The 20,822-nt window shown below is 51.3% G+C and overlaps 2 protein-coding genes across 3 annotated transcripts; one reads left to right on the top strand and one right to left on the bottom strand.

Moving 5' to 3' along the window:
- Nucleotides 1-787: 787 nt before the first annotated feature.
- Nucleotides 788-9,021, top strand: Stap2 (signal transducing adaptor family member 2). The gene is made up of 13 exons (XM_032900726.1): nucleotides 788-973; nucleotides 3,518-3,589; nucleotides 3,742-3,864; nucleotides 4,228-4,284; nucleotides 5,322-5,422; nucleotides 5,702-5,836; nucleotides 6,198-6,267; nucleotides 6,339-6,441; nucleotides 6,545-6,610; nucleotides 8,128-8,301; nucleotides 8,382-8,474; nucleotides 8,550-8,624; nucleotides 8,725-9,021. The coding sequence occupies exons 1-13, from the start codon at nucleotides 872-874 to the stop codon at nucleotides 8,787-8,789; spliced, it is 1,236 nt and encodes a 411-aa protein (XP_032756617.1). The 5' UTR covers nucleotides 788-871; the 3' UTR covers nucleotides 8,790-9,021.
- A 179-nt stretch (nucleotides 9,022-9,200) lies between these two features.
- Nucleotides 9,201-19,237, bottom strand: Fsd1 (fibronectin type III and SPRY domain containing 1). 2 transcript variants are annotated; one of them, XM_032900723.1, is made up of 12 exons: nucleotides 19,049-19,237; nucleotides 18,078-18,173; nucleotides 17,666-17,797; nucleotides 17,158-17,259; nucleotides 16,025-16,047; nucleotides 15,726-15,847; nucleotides 14,937-15,146; nucleotides 12,330-12,428; nucleotides 10,537-10,696; nucleotides 10,130-10,209; nucleotides 9,585-10,024; nucleotides 9,201-9,438 (listed from the first exon to the last, which is right to left on the bottom strand). In XM_032900723.1, the coding sequence occupies exons 1-12, from the start codon at nucleotides 19,061-19,063 to the stop codon at nucleotides 9,328-9,330; spliced, it is 1,590 nt and encodes a 529-aa protein (XP_032756614.1). In that variant the 5' UTR covers nucleotides 19,064-19,237; the 3' UTR covers nucleotides 9,201-9,327. The 2 variants fall into 2 exon arrangements, with proteins under 2 accessions (XP_032756614.1, XP_032756615.1); XM_032900724.1 differs by lacking the exon at nucleotides 12,330-12,428.
- Nucleotides 19,238-20,822: the final 1,585 nt, after the last annotated feature.

The following is a 20,822-nucleotide window of genomic DNA, read 5'->3' as shown; positions in this document are numbered from 1 at the left end:
AACAAAAATCGTCACCACCACCACCACCACAGCAATACAAACCCTAGACATGGTGGTGCACACCAGACACAGCAACATTCAGGAGGCAGAGACAGGAGGTTCAGAAGTTCAAGTCATTCTCAGCTACTTAGTTGGAGGCCAGTAGGGATACATGAGGCTATGTCTCAATGAAGCAAAAGAAAGAAAAGTAAAATCAAATAATTGAAATCCTTAGGTGTGAGAGTGACAAGGACATTCTGGATACACAGGCTAGGAATGGTTTCAGAATGGGGGTTGGTGATGTGTCTCAGTGGGGAAGGGTTCTTGGCACCAAGCCTGATGATCTGAATTTGATCCCTGGGACCCAGGCAGTGGAGAGAGAGAATGCACTCCTGAAGCTGTCCTCTGACCTCCACAACCATAGACACAGTAAATGTAACCAAAAATTAAATTGATTGATGTATGTTGAGTGTTGAGTGTGTTCAAACAGAACAGCGCTGAGAAAGCCCCTCCCTTCCTCCCTGACTGACTGCAGGCTAAGGCACTGCACACTGTCATAGATGTTGGCTTAGCATACTGATGAGCCAGGGAAACTTAGTGCTATGTTCAGTGACCTGCCAAGCATTCCAGATCTTACAATTATACTCCCGCTGTAAGTTTCTGTGATTTCTCTGTGTCGGTCTCTTGGCCATCTTCCCTAACACAGGCCTCTGTCTTTGCTTGGGACAGGAGCCCAGAGCTACTGGGATTTCCCCAGGATCCAGCCCCCGCCCAGCGCTGCCAGAGAGGGAGGTGACAGTTGCTCGAGTTGAGGAAACTCCCCAGGAACCTGTTTATCTGCTTCCTGGCCAGGCTGAGGCTCCTACCGCAAGGACAGGGACCTGGCCTGGTCATGGCCTCAGCCCTGTGTCCACCCCGGGGCCCCAAGCTCAAAGGTGCTCCACCTTCCCACTACTACGAGAACTTCCTAGAGAAAAAGGGACCCTGTGACCAGGTATGAAGGGCAGGGAGCCAGCAGCGTCGCTGTCCTGGGAATCTGCAAGAGCCTCTCTGAACTGAGGTCACCTCACAGACCATGGGCCTAGAAGAGGGTGGGTGATAGTGGGACAGCACCCAGTGGAGCAAGGCATGTGCCACTGGCTGTGGAAGGTTCTGGCCATCTGTCTGTCTCTGTGCCTCCTTCCACATTCTGTCCTCTAATCTCACCCTTGTCTGTCTGTCTGCCTTCCTGTCTGTCCACCTTCCTGCCTGACTGCCTCAGTACACATCTTTTGATCTGTCTATCCAGCTGTTTCAATCTTTCTAATGTGGTCTCTCTTTCCATTCTTTGAATATAAATAAACACGACTAGAGACGTCCTCCAGGAAATAAGGTATCCTCTGATTCCTGAGCCTCCTCCCCCTCCTGGCCAAGAATTAACCCCAAGGTGAATTCCTCCCCAAGGGGGAGGGTCAGGGAAGGTGGCACCTAACTGCAGCCACATAGGAGAGGGTTGTTTTGAGAAAGGTTTTCAGGACTATAACCCAGAAGGGCTTTAAAGTTGAAGCAATCCCCTTGCTTCAGTTTTTCAAGTGTTGGGATGACAGCTGTGCGCTGCCACCAGGCTCAGGCCATATGCATTTTCTGCTGAATGCACCGCTCCATTTATCCCAGCTTTGTCCCTCAGGTTCCTCATCCACATCTCATGTATGTCCAGACACACCCAGCAAGTCCTTTACATGATGAATTCAAAGCATGAACAGATGGATGTGCATAGATGAGTAGATTGATGGATGGGCAGACATTAGGTGGGTGGGTGTATATATGTATGTATGAGTTGATGTGAGTGCATGAGTGGGAGGACGGATGCATGGATGGATGAGTGGGGGATGGATGAATGGATGATTGGATTTGGTTTATTGCTCTTATTTTGTTAATTGGGTTCCCAAATTACACGAGAATTTACATGTCTACATGCGATATGCTGACTGTCCCTGCCTCCAGCTTGTTATAATTGATAAATAAAGTTGCTGGCAGCCAATGGTTGGGCAGGAAGACAGGGGTGGGACTTTGAGGCTCCTGGGCAAGGAATGTGATGGAAGAGGAAAACTGCTATTGTGGGAAGGAGAAGGTCCTGGCCTAAGAAGTGTAGGCCAGAGAGACAGAAACACTGTTAATATGTAAGAGTTGGGGATCATGACTCACAAGGGTTGCAGGCAGGTCTGTGGCAGCCAGGAGGAAAATTGGTTTAAGTAAGTAATAATTCAGGAATATTGGAGGGGAGAGTGCATTAGCAATGGGGAAGTTTAGAAGTACCTAGTCATTGTGCTGTTTAAGGTACAAGGTTATATTAAAGTAGATGGCTCTGTGTGTGTGTGCGCGCGTGTCTTGTTCATCCATGAATCCAAAGCATTTGGGCAGGTAGTGAGAAGCGCATGCATTCCACCCGGGGGGGTTAGAGCAGATTAGCATAGGTACTGCTCAGGCGGATGGGTGGGTGGATGGGTGGGTGAGTGGGTGGATGGATGGATGGATGGGTGAGTGGATGGGTGGATGGATGGGTGGGTGGATGGGTGGATGAGTGGATGGGTGGGTGGGTGGGTGGATGGGTGGATGGGTGGGTGGATGGGTGGGTGGGTGGGTGGGTGGATGGGTGGGTGGGTGGGTGGATGGGTGGATGGGTGGGTGGATGGGTGGATGGATGGGTGGATGTGTGGGTGGGTGGATGGGTGGGTGGGTGGATGGGTGGATGGATGGGTGGGTGGATGGATGGATGGATGGGTGGATGGATGGATGGATGGATGGGTGGATGGGTGGATGGGTGGGTGGATGGATGGATGGGTGGGTGGATGGGTGGATGGGTGGATGGGTGGGTGGGTGGGTGGATGGATGGATGGGTGGATGGATGGGTGGATGGATGGGTGGATGGGTGGATGGGTAGTTGGATGGATGAGCAGATGGGGGTGGGTTGATGTATTAATAGGTGGACAGGTAGATATGTGAGTGGATAGATATGTTTGTATATGGAATATACTATTAATACAGTTAGGCCAGCTTATTCCCTCAACACCCATGTCTTCAGACTGTGGAGTGCTCTGTGACTATCTCACACCAAGCCTTTTTGCTTTCTTCTTTATTAAGTGTCCAACCTCAGTTCCATGCTAGACAAATGCCAGTAGCTATACCCCAGAGCATAGTCTCTTGGACAACAGGAGATGCCCAAGCTGGATGATGGGCAGGGAGGACTCAGTGAACATGAACTTTTAAGGGTTGGCGCGTGCATTCCCTGCTCATCTAGCATGATGGAGCCCAGGGTTCCATGTCCAGGATGACAGAACTGGGCATCATCCCAGCACTCAGGAGTGCAAGGTCATTTCGTGTACATGGGAAGGTGACAAGGAAAAGAAAAGAAATACAGCCTTTACTGAAAACAGGTAGCTTCGCACAGTTGGGAAAGAGCATGGAGGCACAAGGAACAGCTCGTGCAAAGATGCTGCAGCAGGGAAGAGTGTATTGGGCATACCCCACCTCAGCTTTCTCCCTGCTTCTCTGGTCCCAGGATTACAGGAAGTTCTGGGCGGGCCTCCAGGGTTTAGCCATCTGTTTCTACAACAGCAATCGGGACTTGCAGGTGAGGAAGGGAATATGGGCTCAGGATCTGATGGATCCTTACCTAGGTGGGTGGAAGTCTGGGATTCTGTCAGCAAGGGGGAGCCTCATCAACCTAGAGACCTGAGAGAACCACGAGTCTGGTACTTACATATTCCTGTTCCTCTGGGCCAGCCCCTGGAAAAGCTGGACCTGAGGCTGTTTTCAAAGCTCAAAGATGAGGCTCTGTTGGGAAGCTCACATGACACTACCTATCACTTCAGCCTGGTTCTCCGGGACCAGGAGGTTAAATTCAAGGTAAGTGAGAAGGAAAGATCCCTCCATCCAGTCCAACATTCATAAGAACATGGTGTCACTCTGGGCTCCTCTTACTCTCCAAGTCACTGGGCCTCGCTATAGCTCTAGATGCCTTTGAAAGGGCCGATTTATGTGAAGACACAGATGGGCAAAAGCTATGGGGCAGAGGGCACAGCTATGCAAAGGGTATGTCCTGAGTAGAGGATACGACCATGCAAAAGCACCTGGCAGGGGACACAGTTGGGCAAAAGGTTGGTGCAGAGGGCGCACCATGCACAGACCTGAGGCAAAATGAGGCTCTTATTCCACTTTTACAAGGAGGACATCCATCCTTCTTAACATAAACTCTTTCCCCTTCTCTAGGTGGAGAGCCTGGAGTCTTGTGAGATGTGGAAAGGATTTATCTTGACTGTGGTGGAGGTAAAGTCAGCTTTTACTTCTCTGATAGTCATTTTTGTCACCACAAAATAATTGACACAAGCAACTTAAGGAGGGAAGGATTTATTCTTGGTTCAGAGTTTGAAGCCAGGAGGATGGTTCTGCAGGAAGCAGAGCACGTGTGTTATGAGCTGGCACTCAGCTCACTTGGCTGTTCAGTCTGGGAGCCCAACCCATGGACAGTTGTTCTTAGAGTGTGGCTCCCACCTCAGTCAACCCAAACTAGAAGTCCTGTCATGGATGTGTCCAGAAGTCTGTCTCCATGGTGACCTTCAGTTTCATTTAGTTGAGATATCTCAACAGTTGAGATAAACCATTAGAGTCTCTGTCTTATGTCCCCATCACTTCAGAGTGCACAAGTTGCTCACAGCCCGAAACCAGACCAAGAAACTAAAATCTTTCCTTTAGTTTTTTTTATTGTTTTAGTTTTACATTTTGTGTGTGTGTGTGTGTGTGTGTGTGTGTGTGTGTGTGTGTGTGCATTAGTACAGGGCTCTCAGAGGCCAGAAGAGGGTGTTGGATCCCCTGGAGCAGTAGTTATTACAGGAGTTTGAGGGGTGCTGAGTGGTAGGTGTTAGAAACAGAACTCCAGTCCTCTGAACGGCTGTGCCTCAGCTCCAGTCCCTGTTCTATTTTTGAAACAGGGTCCCCTGTAGCCCAGGTTGGCCTGAAACTCTTTATATAGTTGAGGGTGACTTTGAACTCCTGATCTTCTCTCCTCTGCCCCTACCTCCTGAGTGCTGGGGTAACAGATGTGCACCACATACACAGTTTAAAACTTCAAACTTTTCTCTTTGATCCTTGTCGAACCTGAGAGTTGCCTGGCACTTGGAGCAAGGTTTTAGCACCTTTTGAATTCGCTTTAGGGTCTGCCTCCGAGTGTCTATGTATCTGTATGCTGTGAGGTGCCCGCCCAGTAGTGCTGCGCACAGAGGGACTTCACTCTGGCTACACATGCTGGCCTCAGTTTACCTTTTTGGGTCCCCACACATGCATTCTCTACCTGGATCATCCTTCAGCTCCGTGTCCCATCTAACCTGACCCTGCTGCCCGGACACATGTACATGATGGCTGAAGTCCTGGCCAAAGAGGAGGTACGAAGGGCAGCCGAGGTGCCCTGGTGAGTGCTGGCCACCCATGGGTGGGCAAGGAACCCACTCCACAGCGGGGTCTGTCTGAGGGCCTGAGTCCCCGAGGGATGGGAGAAAGGCGGGGCTTTTGTCTTAGGTGGTTCCTCAGTTTAGAAAGGGAGACCTGGTTTCCGAGTGGGTGGGGCCTATGCCGAGGGGCGGGGTCTCTCTGGGGGCGGTGCCTGGGTGGGGTCGCAGGTGTGTGGCCTCTGAGGCCTAGTACAGTGTGGGCCTGAGTGGCTCTGCATCTCCGGTGTGCGGTCGCCCAGGTGCTTTCTGCAGGTGAGCAGGCTAGAGGCGCAGCTGCTCCTGGAGCGCTACCCGGAGTGCGGGAACCTGCTTCTGCGGCCTGGAGGGGATGGCAAGGACAGTGTGTCTGTCACTACCCGGCAGATACTCAATGGGTGCGCAAGTCGGGCTCTGGGAGCGTGGCCACCAGTGGGAAGGGACCTAGTGTAGGGGGCCCTAGCAGGGGGCTTAGTAGCCAGAGGCTGCGGGGGAAATGCTTTGTCCAGAGACGGGGCTATGACTTGGGATGAGGTTATGACGAGGGGTGCACCTCCAGGGGCGGGGTCATGCCTAGGGATAGGGTTTCTGAAGGTGACTCTCATATTGGGCGGAGTCTCGTGGACCTTGGCCATAAATGCACGGGCCTAGAGGCCTGACCACGACTACGGGCGGGGTCTTGGGGCGGGGTCATAGGGGCCTGGTCTCTAGGGTGGGCAGGGTGGCATCCCAGCTACCAAGTTGCTCACTCCTCTTCAGGTCGCCGGTGATCAAACACTACAAGGTGAAGCGAGAAGGTTCTAAGTATGTGATCGACGTAGAAGACCCGGTGAGTTTTGGGGAGTCCTTGGCTCTGTTTTCCTTCTGCCCCTCCCTGACCGACCATCTTCTCTCGCCCAGTTTTCCTGCCCCTCCCTGGAAGCTGTGGTCAACTATTTTGTGACGCACACCAAGAGGGCGCTGGTCCCCTTCCTGTTAGATGAGGACTATGAGAAGGTTCTAGGTGTGTGAGATGTGGGGCTGCCAGACTTGGACAGGGAGATGCTCTGGGGGGCTAGCTCCGGGCCTCCACGCTGCCTCCAGGCTGCCCGCCCTCTCTGTTCCAGGCTTCGTGGATTCGGATCGGGAGAATGGCGAGAATGCATGGACTGTGCCCTCCTCCCGAGGCTCAGGTGACTCCCCTTTCCTCTGACCTGGGACCTGGGACCCCAAAGGCTCTGTTTGTTTGCTTGTTTTGTTTTGTCTTTTGAGACAGGGTTTCTCTGTGTAGCCCTGGCTGCTCTGGAATTCACTCTGTAGACCAGATTGGCCTTCAACTCACAGATCCATCTGCCTCTGCTTCCTAGGTGCAAGGATCAAAATGTGCCACCACCTGCTTTTTTGTTGTTGAGTTGTTTTGCTTTGTTCTGTTTTTGTTTTGGTTTTGGTAGGCTCTCAAGTAGCTGTGGACTCAGATGACAGGTTCCTACACTGAGATCCTAAAGATCTTTTTAATTTTATCATCATCATCATCATCATCATCATCATCATCCTCCTCCTCCTCATGTTTTTTTTGAGACTCTGGCTATCCTGGAAATCACAGAGATACATCTGCCTCTGTTTCCTGAGTGCTGGAACTAATGGCCTGGCACCAAAGGATTTTATTAGTAGAGATAGCTAAAGGAGAGGGACCTGGGGTGGGAGCTAGGCAGGAAGGGGCTGTGAAGTCTCATTTACCAAGTGGGAGGAAGAAGCAGCATGCCCTTGCTAAGGTCTGAGGGTAGCACAGCATGGTCCTCCTGAGTCCAGCCCTGGCTCACATGTATTTGGATGCTGTGTTTCTGAGGTGTGTGTCCATGTTAAAGGTTCATATACATCTCTGTATATTCATGTCTTTTTAAAATATAATTTATTTATTTTCGTTTTATGTCTGTGTGAAGGTCTCAGATCTTGGAACTACAGACAGTTGCAAGCTGCCATATGGGTGCTGAGATTTGAACCCTTGGTCTTCTGGAAGAGCAGTCAGTGCCCTCAATTGCTGAGTCAGCTCTCCAGCCCATTATGCGGAGAGCTGACTCAGCAACCTTAGTTAAGGTTTCATTGCTGTGAAGAGACACCATGACTGTAGCAGCTCTTATCAAGGAAAATTGATTAGGGGTGGCTTACAGTTTCAGAGATTTAGTTCATTATCACTGTGGTCCTCATGGCAGGAAGCATGGGAGTGTGCAGGCAGACATGGTGCTGGGGGACAGGAGACTTGATCCGCAGGCAGCAGGGGACTGTGTGGCATACTGGGCGTAGCTTGAGCATGGAAGACCTCAAAGCTTGTTCCCCCACAGTGGCACACTTCCCTCTAACAAGGCCACACCAATTCCAAAAGGCCTAATAGTGCTACTCCCTATGGGGCAAACCTTCAAACACAAGTCTAGGGGTTGGGGATTTAGCTCAGTGGTAGAGCGCTTGCCTAACAAGCACAAGGCCCTGGGTTCGGTCCCCAGCTCCGAAAAAAAGAAAAAGAAAAACAAACACAAGTCTATGGGGGCATACCACTAGAATACACTCATACCTGTGTACAGCTGAAATCCTACATGCATTTTCAAAGTGCAAACACATTGTGACTGACTGGTGGGCACACTTGTTTATCTTGGCAGGTACTCCCGAAGGGCTTTGTACCACATAGGCTCTAACAGTGACTCTGTTTTCCCCATAGGCCCTGCCCTCCCTGCTAATGTCCCAAAGCCACTCCCACCTGTACCTGTGTCTGTGTCCAGCCAGGAAGACAAGCTGCCTCAACTACCTCCCCTGCCTCAGTTACCAGACCAGGATGAGAACTATGTGACTCCCATTGAAGACTGCCCAGCAACTGAATACATGAATCGGGATGGTAAGCCCAGGCTAGGCTGCAGACACAGGAGTTGGGAAAAACAGACAGCACCCTGTGACGTCTCTCTCTTGTCCATGTAGTATCTCTCTCCAGTCAGGCAGTCCCCCTGAAGCCCAAGAAGCCAGCAAGGCTCCCAGCAAAACCCCCAAAGCCACCAGTTGTGCCTAAGCCAGGTAGGTAGGGTTCTCTCCTCCCCATTTTCCTCTCAGTGACAAGTGGTCTTGGACCTCATCCACCTCTTTCTACAGATCTCAAGGCCATTACCAACATCTGGACCAGGAAGCTAGGTGGCAGCTCACCCCAGGCTTCCTCCCTTGTGACAAGTAAGGAGACTTAGGGGGGCTTGGATTCATGGTGGGTAGGCCCAGGGTTTGGGGCACAGCCCAGGGTGCCCTATCTGAAGTCTGTGCTCCAACCCACCAGGACTTGGGGATATCACCGCTGAGCTGGAAGAGAAACTACAGAAGAGGAGGGCACTGGAACACTGATCCAGGCTCCCAGGGACCAGTGTGCTATCTCTGGGTACAAGTCTTCCATTAGCTCTATCCTCACTCAGGGGACAGGACACAGCCAGCTTGGTGCAAAATGTCCTCTCAAAAGTAAAGCAGGGAGACCCCTGGGAATTTTGGGGCTACCCTCAACTGTATAGTAAGTTCCACAGTAGCCTGGGCTACAGAGTTGAGACCTTGTTTAATAAATCCAAAACCAAAACCAAAATGCCATGTGACCGTAGGTTTGTGTCTAGCATGGCATCTGAAATTGGGGGTGAGGGGCTTGTCAGGTGTTGCCCCCAAACTGGCAAACTTGATACCTGTCCACAAGGAAAGCCTATTTCTCAGCTAAGAAACACAAGGTCTGGGTCACCTACGTGCCCTATTCCCAAGAACCAGTGCAGTAAGGAGGCCAGTGTGTTATCTTTATTATGAAGTGAGGTAGGGATGGAACCCTGACCACCCCCTTCCAGAGTTAAGGCTCCAAGCAGCAGAGAGGAGAAGCTGAAGTGCCCCAGCTGGCAAGTGGCCTAGCCTAGGTGAGGCTGGTGTTGGAACTGCTAGTGGCACTGCCTCGCTTCTGCAGGCAGCGCACGGCACTGGGCACCTGCAGGCCTGTCGTAACCTGGAAGCTTCCACACCACACCTGGATAGTAGAGGCCAGGAAAACTCAGCCAGGAGTCACAGCACCTAAGACAGGCCCAGCATACCCCCTCCATCGGACCCACCCCTACACCCCTCTCCATCAACCCCCATCCGCCTCGCCCCCCACCCCCACTGCAGTGGGCTCACAGTGAAGGCTGGAAGCAGAGGCTGTGTGAACTTGGTCTTGAAGGTGTGCAGGAGCTGTTTAGTGCGGGCATTGTAGAAAGACAGGAGGCCTGGGGTGAGGGGAGCAGGGAGACAGGTGTCAGGAGGTGAGTGAGGACCAGGGAAGGGGTCAGCGCAGTAGGACCTGAGAGGGAAAAGTGATATAGCACCTTGGTAGAAGTCACAGTGCACACCCAGGCAGTCAGGCACGGGGCTGTCCAGCACTTTGACCTTGTTGGCATGCTTGGCAGTAAAGCTGGCCTGCAGCCAGTTGTTGGCATGCAGGCACCAGGACGCTGCCGTCTTGCCCAGCTGTTCGAAACGGCCCAGGCTTCGGTAGGCCACACCCAGGCCAAAGGCCTTGCTGTCTGGTTCAAAGCGTACCTCCCAGTAGTGCTCCCCACTGTCGATCGGTGTGTCCCCTGAAGCACAGAGACAGGGAGGGCAGGATGGAGCCAAGGGTATTGCACCTCCTGAGCTCCTCCTTTGGGTCAAGCTTCCTCTTTCTCTTCATCTCCCATCCTTACCCAGCACGGTGTAAGACTCAGCTGTGAACCGGTCCCGGCCCCCACGACCTGAGGCTGTCCTCTTGGGAGATGGTGTCCCTCTGTGGACCGGAGGCAAGGTCAGATCAGGTTACACCTTCCCTTGGGTTCAGCCTCCATACACAATGCCAGCCACTGTGAACATACCTGACATTTTCCTCAGCTGGGAAACACCTAACCAACTGAGTTAACTAGTTAGATGTGGCAGAAACAAACAAAAGAAAAACCTGTTCATCCATCAAAACCCTGCTCAAAATCTCCTTGCTCTCATGCACTCATTCGAAACAAGGTATTTGTTTTACCCCAGGTCCCTCCCTCCACCCCAATACTGACCAAACTGGCCATGGTGAGTATGGCCACTACAGACTTGGGGCAGGGAGATGGGCTACCTGGCTGGAGAGTTTACTGGTGACGCTGTCCGCCCCTTGCCCTCTTTCTCTCGAGCTTTGATATCTTGGACCTTCCCGCCCATGGCGTCCCACTCAACAGAGAGGCCTTCCACTCGCAGGTTCTGGTGAGATGTGGACCCGTCCAGGCGGAACATGAATGCTGGGGCCAGGCAGACGAGAGGGGTCACAGAGATGGGAAACCCAGATAGACACAGAGAGGAGATGGACAGCCAATGATCCGGGCAGGCCAGAACAGAGGACCAAGGGAAACAGAGAGGAGGGGAGATTAGAAGATGCCGGACAGGAAGGCTGTGGGAGCTGACTGAGCCAGAGGGACAAGGTCAAGGGGCTATGGCCCAAATGACTCTGGAGTCTAGTGGCATTTTCAAGCCTTTTCTGCCCTGTGCTTCCACTGACCCCAAAGAAGGAGCATGGCTACAGCAGGAGGGAGTTAGGCTAGATAGCAGAGAAACTTCCAAAGAGGCTATATAAAAGAATCACTGTGGGAGAATCTGTTTTAACAACTTATATTCTGTCCCCAACTCTATAGAGGACATAGGAGAGAGGGGGAGAGACAGACAGGGAGACCACTCTGTCTACACTTGCAATCTCAGCTCTCATGAGGCTGAAGCTGGGGGATTGTGATTTCTAGTCTGGGCCACCAAGTAAGATGCTGTCTCTAAAAATTAAATAAATAAGTCTTTTTTGAGAAGCTGTCTCCTACTTCTCATTTTTAAAGAAAGGGATGGGGATAGTTTTCTAGTGGTCCTGGGTTCAATTCCCAGTACCCACATGGTGGCTCACAACTTTCAAACTGGCCTCCATGGGTACTCACACCCTACCACACTGACACATATGCAGGAAAAATCATAATCTTAACTGCTGAAAGGGGAGATAACATTTGAAATGTAAATTTAAAAATATCCAATATTAAAAAAAAAAGAAATAAAAAATCTTAACTGCAGAAGGGGCTGGGTGCTAAGGTGTCCTGATTGCTATAAAACCTCCTAGGGGTTGGGAATTTAGCTCAGTGGTAGAGCACTTGCCTAGTTCGGTCCCCAGCTCCAAAAAAAAAGAAAACCAAAAAACCAAAAAACCAAAACCAAAACCAAAAACAACCCCCCCCCCCCAAAAAAAAAACCCTCCTGGATTTGTTGGTTGGTTTGTTTGTTTTTTGACATAGGGTTTTTCTGTGTATCCCTGGTTGTCCTGGAACTCACTCTGTAGACCAGGCTGGCCTTGAACTCAGAGATCCGCTTCCTTCTGCCTCTTTTTTTGGTTCTTTTTTTTTTTTTTTCCCCCGGAGCTGGCCTTCTGCCTCTTAAGTGCTAAGATTAAATGCGTGTGTCACCACACTCAATTAACCCCCAGATTCTAATTCCTAGTTCAAGTTAAAAACAAGGCATGCACAGTGGTGAAACTGTATCCTCAGCACTGGACATCTGAACTATCCCAGAGATAGGGGATCCTTAGAGCTCAGAGCTTGTTTTACGTAGCTGGTGCACAGTGTCTTCAAACATCCTAATGATGTGTCCACATGCATGAGCCCCACATGCATGCACACACAAACATATATCCATGTAAAATAAAATCCACAGATCACCTCATACATAGAAGTAAAATACCACCAAAGTGCAAGATGTCCGAGTGAAGACGCCCATTCTAGCCTAAGGTGAGTTCCCCAGCAGCTAGAGTGACAAGGTCACCCCATTACATGATCCTTGTGAAGGACGGGCTCCCAGGACACCAGAACTGGTGAGAAATGGAGTCAGGGAGGGGTAGGAAGCAGTTACCTGGTGTCTCTAAGGTCACTGGCTCAGAGAATTCACCAGCCACCGCCTTGTTACAGGCTTTCACACGAACATTCATGTATTTCATGTCAAATTTCAGACCTGGGAGGAAAGAAGTGAGACCACAGGGATCCCACCCCGGATGTCTATTAGTTTGTCTGTGCCTTAAATATTTAAGTTATTTGTTTTTATGTATATGGGTTTTGCCCACATGTATGTTTATGTACCACCTGTGCCTGTGCAAGCCAAAAGAGGGTGTCATATCCAGTAGAGCTGCAGTTATAGGCAGTCTGAGCCACCATGTTGGGGCTGGGACCTGAACGTAGGTCCTCTGCAAAAGCAGCAGGTGCTCTAACCGTTTCTCAGGACCTTTGATTATCACTGCAGGCAGTGGGCCTGCTCCTCCTGTCCTTGACCTAGGCTCCCTGCTCATAGCACTGCATACCATTCCCTTATACTCAGGATGCCAAGCCCCCCTCCTCTGGCCCCCACCCCTGCCAGCCTGGCCTTATTTATCTGTCTGTCAGCCTCCTGCCAACCCTAGCTGTCATAGCAAACCTCAGTCAGCACCTGTGCTCTATCACCTTCCATAGCTCACATCACCAGAGGGCTCATGTCCAGAGGACAGGCCCCATCCTACTCTTTTTTTATGTTTGAGACAGGGTCTCACTGAGCAGCCCAGGCTGGCCTCAAACTCACAAGAGATCACATGCCTCTGTCACATTTGTTGCTGGGATTAAAGTCATGCACACTGTTTTCTTCTTATACAGTAGGTATTACATACTCTAGTCAGACCCCAAACTGTGTAACCAAGGCTGACCATGAACACCTCGCATGGCATGAGTGTGCTCTATGCTGGGAGGAAGCTCAGAACTCCGTCCTGGTAGATGAGCACTCGGCCACTTGCCCTGCTCATTTCTTTGGTTTGGCACTGAATGGTAGCTATCCCACAAGCTGCCACCAGTGGGACTGCTGGGATTATCTGTGATTATCCCAGATAAAATAACAACACAACTAGTAAAAGGTAGAGAGGACCGGAGTAGGGCCTCTGAGGTCTTATGAACAAAAAGAGGGTAGGTTCGTTTTGATTTCTGTACAGAGGGGACAGCAATAGCTTCTGGAGCTCTGGCACTGGCTGGCATGGCCAGATTCCCCTGTAATTAGCTCATTATTAACCATGAATGCTAATTACAGATAACTAGCAGGCTGGTGATTATAGCTGAGATTTGAGAGTTAGAAAGGAAAATCAGGAGTTCCCAGCCTGAAAGTAAACTCTTTAGGACACCAATGGTTCCTGCCTCCTGAACTCCTCCTGTGTGCTGTGCAATGCCTAGACGAGCTGACATCCTCTGATTACCCAGAACTCCCTACTACTCGCTAGTGCACGAAGGGGCTGAAGAGATAGGGAAGGACCCATGGAAAACGCCAGGTGTGGCACATTCAGACTATAACCCCGAGGTAGAGACAGACAGACTAGTTAACCATGAATTCCAGACCACTGAGACCTGGTCTCAAAAAACAATGTGCAGAGCCAATGAGGGAGATGACCAATGCTGACCTCTGACCTCCACACTAGCACACACATGACCAGCAGCTGGATGCACAGCTAGAGAGATGAGGGTGAAGTCCCTCCCATGCTTCAGTTTCCTCTGCCTGCAAACAGCTTGGAGAAGTCAGCTCTTCAGACAAGGACAAATCCATCCATCTTGCCATCTGTTCTGCTGATGGTTCTACAGGTTAACCCTACCAGTCTGCTCTCAGATCCCAAGGGGCTGCAGGAAGCCAGCAACACCAAAACGCCATGGGTCGACAGGGCAATGGTGCCAGGAGAGAGATGGGCAATTGGGAGATGTAGAGCTAAACTGAGTGAGGACTATTCTATAAACCTGCTCTCTGTGCTCCCTACTTGTAAATGAACACTCCCGTTCTTGTTCAGGCATGCTCCCTCTCCTGCCTGTGAGTGCTCCTTCACATGTCAGGGAATGCTTCCTTTCCTGTCTGGGAGTGCTCCCTCTCCTGCCTGTGAGTGCTCCTTCACATGTCAGGGAATGCTTCCTTTCCTGTCTGGGAGTACTCCCTCTCCTGCCTGTGAGTGCTCCTTCACATGTCAGGGAATGCTTCCTTTCCTGTCTGGGAGTACTCCCTCTCCTGCCTGTGAGTGCTCCTTCACATGTCAGGGAATGCTTCCTTTCCTGTCTGGGAGTACTCCCTCTCCTGCCTGTGAGTGCTCCTTCACATGTCAGGGAATGCTTCCTTTCCTGTCTGGGAGTGCTCCCACTCCTGCTCAGGGATGTTTCTGTTGGGGAGTGCTCCTTCTCCAGCCTAGGAATGCTCCCTCACTTTTCAGGGAATACTTCTTTAGCTGCCTGAGAGTGTCCCCTGTCAGGCTGTGTTCCCCATGTGCCTGTCTGTCCCTCCATACACCTGAGAGTACTCCCCACGTGCCTGCTTCCTCATCTGCTTATAAGTGCTCCTCACATAACCTGGAGTGCTCTCTTACCTGTCTGAGAGTGTCCCCTTATCCATCAGGCAATGTCCCCAACATACTCATGTGTGTGCTCATTCACATCCCTGGCCATGCTCCCTCACTTGCTGAGGGGTGCTCCCCACCTGTCAAGGTGTACTCCGTGTGCCGGATGCCCTCGACGACCATCCAAGGGTGGTCCTCCTTGAGGCGGGGTGGGCCCTCGAAATTGGTCCTGCGGTACTCCAGCACATAGTGGTCAATCTTGCTGTCCTCCTCTGGCATGTGCCATACCAGGGTCACACAGTTATCCGCCACGAGGGACTCAGCCAAGTTGATGATGGGGGCGCTGGGCACTGCCAAGGCCCAGGGAGAAGGGTCAACATCTGAGTCCTAGACTACTTTGGTAGAGCCCTGTGGGACTAGGGCTGAAGCTGGGACCTCTTGAGTTCACGTGGGTCCAGGTAGTGCTCTCTCTACACCTTCTCAGGTTACTACCATTTGGTATTCTTCCAAATTTCTCTACCAACTAGGGGTGTCCTCCTGAAAGTGCCAGCTCCCTAGGAGGTGCAGTGCCCTTGGATCCCCAGAACAGAGCTTTCCCAGGTCACCAGCGCCAGGTGGGCATGGTCAAATTGAAGACCCACAGACATGGCACCCATAGCCCTACCCCAAACTTGGTTGGGCTTGATTAGGATATACTGCCAAGAGAGCCCTGGCTGGTTTGTGAACCTGCCTTGGTTAGGTCCTGTCCACACAGCAACAGGCCCACTTCTGTGTGGGTGGGGCTAGACTAGATACCACCCATGACAGATACAGGCCGAATGCTGTGCAGTTGGGGCTCAGCCCAGGCTCCCTGTTCGGAGGGGTGGCTCCATCCCAGTCTCCTCTCTCCCTCCCAGAGTCCTGGGCCCTAAGGCCAGTCCCCATCTCACCAGGCAGGAACTTGAGGGCCTGTAGCATCTGCCTTTCCTGTGTGAAGTCCACCATGAGGTGACTCATATTGTCACTGACCTTGGCTTTGAGTGATAGTCGGAAGGCGGGGGCCATGGTCACGCTGCAGGGAGATAGGTAGAAGCAAACCAATGGTGACTTGGTGGCAGAGTGGTCAGGCTGGGACATCTGGGGCCATGCGTTTCTGTGCAGTGCTCAGGAACCTGGCCTCCCCCAGTGGGTGTCCCACCTTCACACTGAGGCAGGACTCTGGGGTGGGGACCTGACCTCCACATCTTACCCATCTTTGATTTGCTTGGCGGCCTAGAAAAGAAGAGAGCAGAAATCAAAGGTGCACATCAGCCAGATCTGTGCCACTACACAGGCAGGGAGACTGAGTCACAGTAGGTGGTATTTGGAAGAAATCTCTACCAGGAGGCAGAACTGACCCCTTCCTGGCCAGGTGTCAAAGACACAGACTAAAAGTACGGCAGCCCCACCCCACTCTGTCCCCGGTGCCTGTAAATTTCTTTTTACTTTGTTTTGTTTTGTTTTCCAGGCAGGATCTCTGTATAGCCCTGGCTAACCTAGAACTCACTCTGTAGACCAGGCTAGCCTCAAACTCCACAGACCCGCCTACCTCTGCCTCCTGAGTGTGGGACTAAAGGAGTGTGTTACCACCAACTGGCTGTACTTTTAGTTTCTAAAATTACATTTATTTCTCCGTATGCATACATTATAGAGGTCAGAGGACAATCTGTGGAAGTCAGTTCTCTCTTTTCACCAGATGGGGTGTGGGGATAAAACTTGGGTCATCAGACTTGGCTGCAAAGACCTTTCTCCTTTGAGTTACCTCACCAGCTCCAAGTCACACATTTAACAAACCAAAATATAGAATGGCCAAGCTTAATAGAAATCTCAGGGAAAAAGTAATAAACATTTCACAGTAAAAAACCCATTCTAAGTGATGTTGACATGAAATTATACGAGTAATGTGTTTACTGAGCCAACTTGTTTTGCTTTTTGTGATGGGGTGTTATGGAGCCCAGACTGGCCTGGAACTCACTGTGTAACTGAGGCAGGCTCTGAACTCCTGATCATCCTCCTTGCTGGGGTGAGAGGTGTGCACTACTGCACCTGGCCTATACAGTGCTGGTGCATGCGTCTGGTGCATGCAGGGCAAGTGCTCTACTTGCTGTGCCCCAAGTCCAGCCCTGCAATGAACAGTCTCAGAGACATGCTTACCCTTCATGCTACATGGAGGCACAATCTAAATAAAATGACTGGGGAGCTGGTGAGAGGGCTCAGAGGGTAGAGGCGCTTGCTACTAAGCTTGATGGGCCTAAAGTTGACCCAGAATCACATGAAGGCAAGACAGGGTGGCTGTGGATTGCTTACATCCCTACCCCTGGGGATCCACTCATTAATACTCACCTGAGGGAAGTCCTCTCTGTCTGCAGCCTGCAGGGTTTGGTTGGCTGTTTCCAGGAGCTCCTCAGAGCTCTCCAGGGCCCGTGTACAGGCAGTTAGCTGATTCTGCGGGTACAACAACAAATCCCTCAACCACCATAAACACCCAGAGCTCTGACACTCCCAGAACCCACAGCCCAGCAGGACTTCAGGTAGGAGGAGCTGACTGGAGCCTTGAGTTCTGAACCTGAGTCATGGCCTGGGTCATACCCAAGTCCTCCAGGCTCTCCTGATACCACAGATGGGAATGGAGTTTGGGTACAAAGTGAGAGGTGTCCATTTGGAAAGCCCATGAGAGCTGTAGAAGGTGTTTGGTGGTGTTCCCCTGGTTCTTGGGGAAGTAATGAGAAGGACTTGAAAATACAGAGAGGTGGTGGTAATGGCGAAGGTGTTTTGGGGAAGGGCTGGGCCCTGGCTGGAAAGGGTTAGGAGGGGACCACAGGCTCTGGAGAAAGGGTGTGTGTGGTCATACCTGCAGCTCATATGTGCGGCTGGCCCTCTCCTGTTTGATCTTCATCAGCATGGATTCTCTCAGCTCCTCCAGAACCGACGTGAGGGACTGGAACTCTGCTTCCAGATCCTCCTGGACTTTGGCTGAGTTTGCCTGCATGGAAAGAGGCCAGCCACCATGAGGTTGGTACAGCAATGCATGTTTTAGCCCAAACCCTGGGGAGGCAGAGGCAGGGGGATCTCTTTGAGTTCAAATTCAGCCTGCTCTACAGAGCAAGTTCTAGGCTAGCAAGGTCTGCATAGAGAAACCCTGTCTCAAAAAAGAAAAGACTTTGTAGACAGGAAAACTGAGGTCTGGAGAGTCTCTAGCAGACAGAGTGGTACCTCTTGGCTTCTGCCCTGCACCCACATCTGCATACAGGATCAGATTTCACCTCTACATTCAACAGCATCTGCTTCAGGGAGTAGATGAAGGTCTGTGTCTCCTCATTCTTCATGGCCAGGGTAGTGACGATTTTTCTTAGCGCCTCCTGAGGGACAGAAGGAACATAAGCAGCAAGTTGTGTGAGTGCTGTCCTCCAGGAATGCAGGCCTGAGGTGAGGCTGTGGGATTCCTATAGTAGAGAAGGAAACTGGAGCTCACAGAGCCTCTCAGGGACAGACCCTGAGCATTGAGCTTACTTTGTTTTGATTTTGGGGTGTGTGTGCATATGTGTGTGTGTGCATGCACATGCATGTGGAGGCCAGGTGTCAATGTTGGGTGTCTTCCTCTCATTATTTGAGCAGGCTTTCTTACTGAGCCTGGTCAAGGCCATCTGTAACTGAACCCCAAGGATCCTCCTGTGTCCATGTCCCTAGGGCTGGGGTTACAGTGTATGCAGCTACACTAAACTAACTTCCTATGTGGGTGTTAGCGACTTGAACTCAGGTCCTCACGCTTACACAGCAAACACTTTACCCACCGAGACACCTCCCCAGCTCCTTGTTTAGTTTTGGAGACAGTCTCACTGTGTAGCCCAGGCTAGCCTCGAACTCACATCAGCCTCTTGCCTCTACCTCCTGAGGCTAGGACACAGAAGAAGTGCACCACCAGTAACCCAGGCCAGTATATGTATCTTTAAAGTTGAAGTTGAGCTGCACTGAGAGAGTTGTCTGGGTGGGCAAGGCGAGTCCCAGAGTCCAACTGGGTATATGGAGAAACAAACTCCTGGGAGAGGCGTGGGAGAGAGGTCAGCCTGGGAAGCGGATGGGGTTCACTAGGGCAGCTGGAAGGTTTTGTTTGTAAAGAGCAGGGGTCTGCATGTTAACCAGAGCCGCGATGCGGTCGGCCCATACGGGGGAGGGGCGCTGCGGCATCACCTGGTCCCCTCCCTGTTCCCGTTCCGTGCATTCCTCCGGGTCCTACCCTCTGGTCCTCCATAGTTGTTGCCCTCGATCGCCCTGGCCCTGCTGCGGGTCCCTCTCAGCTGTTTCTCCAAACCCTTAAACCTCCTTGGACGCAGACAGCAGCCAATTAGTCCTCCGTGCCCTCTCCGCCTCCGCTGCCGCGCCCCCTGGTCAGCTCTCCATCACTACATATTCTACGCATGCGCAAGCGCAAGCGACCGGCGGTGCTTGGGAAATGTAGTTGTCTTAGGCTACCCACCCTATCCTACAGTAAGAGCTGTCTGTCCTTCGATGGCTCACATGCTTGCCACTTGCTGCTTGTACAGTCAGTCAGAACTGAGCCATTATGGTCACACAGTGGGACATGGTCCTACGCATTACCCCAAACCCCAGATTATATCTCCCCCTAGAAACCTTTCTACCAGCCCTTGCTCTTCAGGGGTAGATATAGTTTATCTGCTGTCAGCCTGACAAAGGCTGAGGCAGAGGTTCTCAACCTGTGAGTCACAGCCCCTTTGGGGTCAAATGACCTTTTCACAGGAATAGCCTAAGACCCTCGGAAAACAAAGATATTCACATTATGATTCCTAACAGTAGCAAAATTACAGATATGAAGTAGCAATGAAAAAAATTAAGATGGGGGTCACCACAGCATGAGGAACTATGTTAAAGGGTCCCAACATTAGGAAGGTTCACCAACCCTAGGGTCTTCAAACACTGCCCTTCACCCAGGGCAGCTTCCTCCCCTACTCCCTTCATAACAATTCCAGGAACTGCCTCCTGAGAAAGTAGGTCATGGTTGTGGTTGGGTATGAGACAACTCTCTTGGTCAACTATTACTGCATTGGCCACTGACCCCAGAGTGGGGCTGAGGCTGGAGGCTGACTGACAGAACTACTCACCATGTACAATCTCCACTTCTGCCCAGACCTTGGGGTGGCTATGAGAACCTGTAAGAGGCAGACTTGGCCTGGGCAGGTTAAGACCACTTCATCCACACAGACAGGTCCTAACCTTCCAGTGGGATTGAAGGTAACATAGTTGGCTGGGGACGGATGTATACTCACAGTCTACCAGCTATCCTTATGGGTCGACTGAGAACAGGGTCAGACTAGCCTGCAACTCAGACACTCCCGGCCTCTGCTTCCTGAGTGCTGGGACTAAAGGTGTGCACTCCACACCAGGCATGGCAGTGGCAGTGGTGGTGGTAGTGGTTTATTACTTGTATGAATCCACAGTTACCACAGAATTCTGCTGACATGGCCTAGTCCCATGCCCAGAACTGCAGACTGCAACAAGGGAAAGACTTGAAACCCAGGAATGTAGGCAGGGGATTCCTAACTTACATTGTCCAGCTAACCTCATGCTCCATATGTAGCCGAGGCTTTCCTTGATGTTCTTTTTAAATTAGGGCTTTATTTTTTATGTACATTGATGTTTTGCCTGCATGTCTGTCTGCGTGAAGGTATCAGATACCCTAGAGCTGAGCTACCATGTGGGTGTTGAAAGTTGAACCAGGTCCTGTGGAAGAGCAGACTACTCCTTAGCGCTGAGACATCTCTCCGACTCTGCCCTTGAACTCTTGGTCCTCCTACCTCTACTGTGCTGAGATGGCTGCTATGCCCCACCACATCTGTGTTATGGGGTGCTAGGGTTGGAACCCAGGCCTTGTGTGCTCTGGAAGAGTGCTCATGCCCTGAACCCATGGCCTCTCATCTCTCACCATCCCTGTGTCTCAAACCCCGCTCTTGTTTTTCCTCTGCATCCTTTATAGAATTTTCCAAAGACGTTTC

This window comes from Rattus rattus, chromosome 4 (genome assembly GCF_011064425.1).
Source record: "Rattus rattus isolate New Zealand chromosome 4, Rrattus_CSIRO_v1, whole genome shotgun sequence".
Taxonomy (NCBI): Eukaryota; Metazoa; Chordata; class Mammalia; order Rodentia; family Muridae; genus Rattus; species Rattus rattus.
The sequence above is the reverse complement of the archived record's forward strand: the minus strand, read 5'-3'. Positions and strand labels throughout refer to the sequence as shown.